The 2,911-nt window shown below is 43.9% G+C and overlaps 1 protein-coding gene across 1 annotated transcript; it reads right to left on the reverse strand.

Annotated features, from left to right (window-relative positions):
- Positions 1-326: 326 nt before the first annotated feature.
- On the reverse strand, positions 327-2,345 carry LOC132961644 (atrial natriuretic peptide receptor 1-like). Its single transcript, XM_061033379.1, has 3 exons — positions 2,211-2,345; positions 714-849; positions 327-629 (listed from the first exon to the last, which is right to left on the reverse strand). The coding sequence occupies exons 1-3, from the start codon at positions 2,343-2,345 to the stop codon at positions 541-543; spliced, it is 360 nt and encodes a 119-aa protein (XP_060889362.1). The 3' UTR covers positions 327-540.
- Positions 2,346-2,911: the final 566 nt, after the last annotated feature.

Raw genomic sequence — 2,911 nt, forward strand, 5'->3', positions numbered from 1 at the left:
GAGAGAGGGAGACAGAGAGACAGAGACAGAGAGAGAGAGAGAGAGAGAGAGAGAGGGAGACAGAGAGACAGAGAGAGAGAGAGAGAGAGAGAGAGAGGGAGACAGAGAGAGAGAGAGAGAGACAGAGAGAGAGAGAGACAGAGAGAGAGACAGACAGAGACAGAGAGACAGACAGAGAGAGAGACAGACAGAGACAGAGAGACACAGAGAGACAGAGAGAGAGAGTGATATATATTTACGCCTTTGTGAATTTTCTCCTTTACTCTTAATGCAGCAGAGGTGTAATTAATGAAATCTTTAAAAAATGAGGCCTGGCTTGTCAAATGAGAAGCCTGATCTAGAAAAATGTATGAATTCAAAAATACTCCAGAAATGTATTCAATAAATCGATAGATAAATGAATTGACCTTCCAGGTTACCTCAGTGCACAGAAACAGTCCATACAGTGAATACATTCAAACTGTTCAACTATCACCAGACCAACACACTTTTTGAGTTTTTACAGTCAAGTCATCGCAGCCAGACAGACGGACGCAGCTCTCACCTGTAGATGAAGATGGTGACGGTGAGTGTCATTGTTAAGATGAAGAAGAGTATGATGGAGACCATCTGATGGATGGTGATCGTCTCTGTCAGAGAGAGAAACTCTTTAATCATCTGATTCTTTGTATTTGATTTTAGTTCTGAGGAGACGTTGTTTGTTGCACACTCACTTGCGAGGCAGATGGGGTTGTCGTTCTTGAAGCCGCAGACGGGAACATCTGGAGGACAAACTCCACCGAGCCAGTGCAGAGATGTTCCCGGGATGGCCGTCAGCTGCTCCTCTGAGCTGTTGTACACCAGAACTATCTGGAAGAACAAAACAAACACTACAACATGAAACAGGGGTCAGACATTTGGTTTTTGAGTTTCACTCTATGCAGATGATTCTCCGCTTTCCCTTCACACTTAATTACGGGGGATCAAGTACACCTTTTCAAGCGGTCTCTGAGCGGTTGTTTGGTCTGGAGGGTTTAATAAAAATTGAGCAGATTTGTCCAACTGAGTCTACAATAAGATCTGTGATAAAGAAACTAGAAACTAGCAGACGGGAAGTAAAAGGGACTTTAAACGTCGACTGAAATAAGACTCTCTAATGGTTTTGACTTTAACCTCTATTACACTTCAGATAAGAACACTTTCATCTCTTCAGAGAGATCCTGGAGGATTAACTGTCTTACAGATGGATGATGTAACCTCCACACTGAGACTCAGAATGACAGAAACTTTAAGCCAGCGTGAGGGAGGCTGATGAAAAGAGAGAGACCGATTAAGTGTGAGAACACCTGAAACACACGTGGGTGAGGGCCCGCGATGATTTCACCTCTCTGACTTCTCGATTTTAACCTGATGACACTTCCAGGTTCCTTCATTTCATGAAAATTAACGTTTTCTTTAACCCTTTAAGACCTCATTCAGACGAGATGAAAAGAAAGCACTTTGTGATTCGTTCTGAACTTTCTGACACGCTGTTTGAAAAACAAGGTGAAAAACATTCAGTCAAACTTGTTCCAAACGTGTTCTCATGTCCGATGTTTGGACTTCACGAACACACGGGTATCCAATAACATCCGTAACTCTGCAAATAGCTCATCAATATGTCCTCAAACAGGATGTAACAGAACATCTGTAGATTTGATTCAGCAAGGACACAAGTTTGTACATTTATATCAACATCAGGGCTGTCAAATTATTCATTTTAAAATCACAAATGGTCGCTGAATTTCAAGGGATTTCAACTGCGGTTTATTACATTTTAAATAGCATGTTTTAAATTCCTTTATTCTGCATTTCAAAACAGCTTTTGTTAGGCTTTTATTTTGAATTTTTGTACCGACTTAAGCTATGTATACTTGACTTCCTGTTTGGTTTCAATCCTGCTTTTATTTTGAATGTTTGTTCTGTTTTAAGCTTAGAGTACTTGCTGAGTGCTTTTATTTTGAAAATAAAGTAAGGCCCTTCCTGTAGATGGAAGGTTAGGACGTGAAGTTAAGCACAGAAACAGGAAGTGGAACATGACGGCACCTCTTCCAAGCGTACCAGGTTCAAGGAAGTGTACGGAGTTTGAGCTGGATGGATCGGAGTACTCACACTCGTCAAACGACAACAGGACTTTAGGGGTGAAGCGTGCTCAGTGTGAGTGCGCCCTGAGTAAACATGTGTTGGTTCACCTGGAAGGCGCTGGTGTTGGTGTCGATCATGTCCCACAGAGCGAAGTCCGTCTCTCTGTCTCCGTTCTCGTCCAGGTGGACCAGACCCGTCACGCCTGAGGAGCAGAAGAGACGATAAGAGGTCAGTATCAACATCTGACATCTAAAGTACCGACTTTCAGAACATCCTTCATGTTGGTGCATCATTTCCACGACGGAACACAAACCTATCTCAGCTAATACCTTAAAGAGTACATATCACCTCCTCCTCCACCTTTTCTAACAGTCCCCTCCTCCACCTTTTCAAACAGTCCCCTCCTCCATCTTTTCTAACAGTCCCCTCCTCCACCTTTTCAAACAGTCCCCTCCTCCACCTTTTCTAACAGTCCCCTCCTCCACCTTTTCTAACAGTCCCCTCCTCCACCAGTCCTCTCCTCCACCTTTTCAAACAGTCCCCTCCTCCACCTTTTCTAACAGTCCTCTCCTCCACCTTTTCTAACAGTCCCCTCCTCCACCTTTTCAAACAGTCCCCTCCTCCACCAGTCCTCTCCTCCACCTTTTCAAACAGTCCCCTCCTCCACCTTTTCAAACAGTCCCCTCCTCCACCTTTTCAAACAGTCCCCCTCCACCTTTTCAAACAGTCCTCTCCTCCACCTTTTCAAACAGTCCTCTCCTCCACCTTTTCTAACAGTCCCCTCCTCCACCTTTTCAAACAGTCCCCT

The sequence above is a fragment of the Labrus mixtus genome, unplaced genomic scaffold (genome assembly GCF_963584025.1).
Source record: "Labrus mixtus unplaced genomic scaffold, fLabMix1.1 SCAFFOLD_310, whole genome shotgun sequence".
NCBI lineage: Eukaryota > Metazoa > Chordata > Actinopteri > Labriformes > Labridae > Labrus > Labrus mixtus.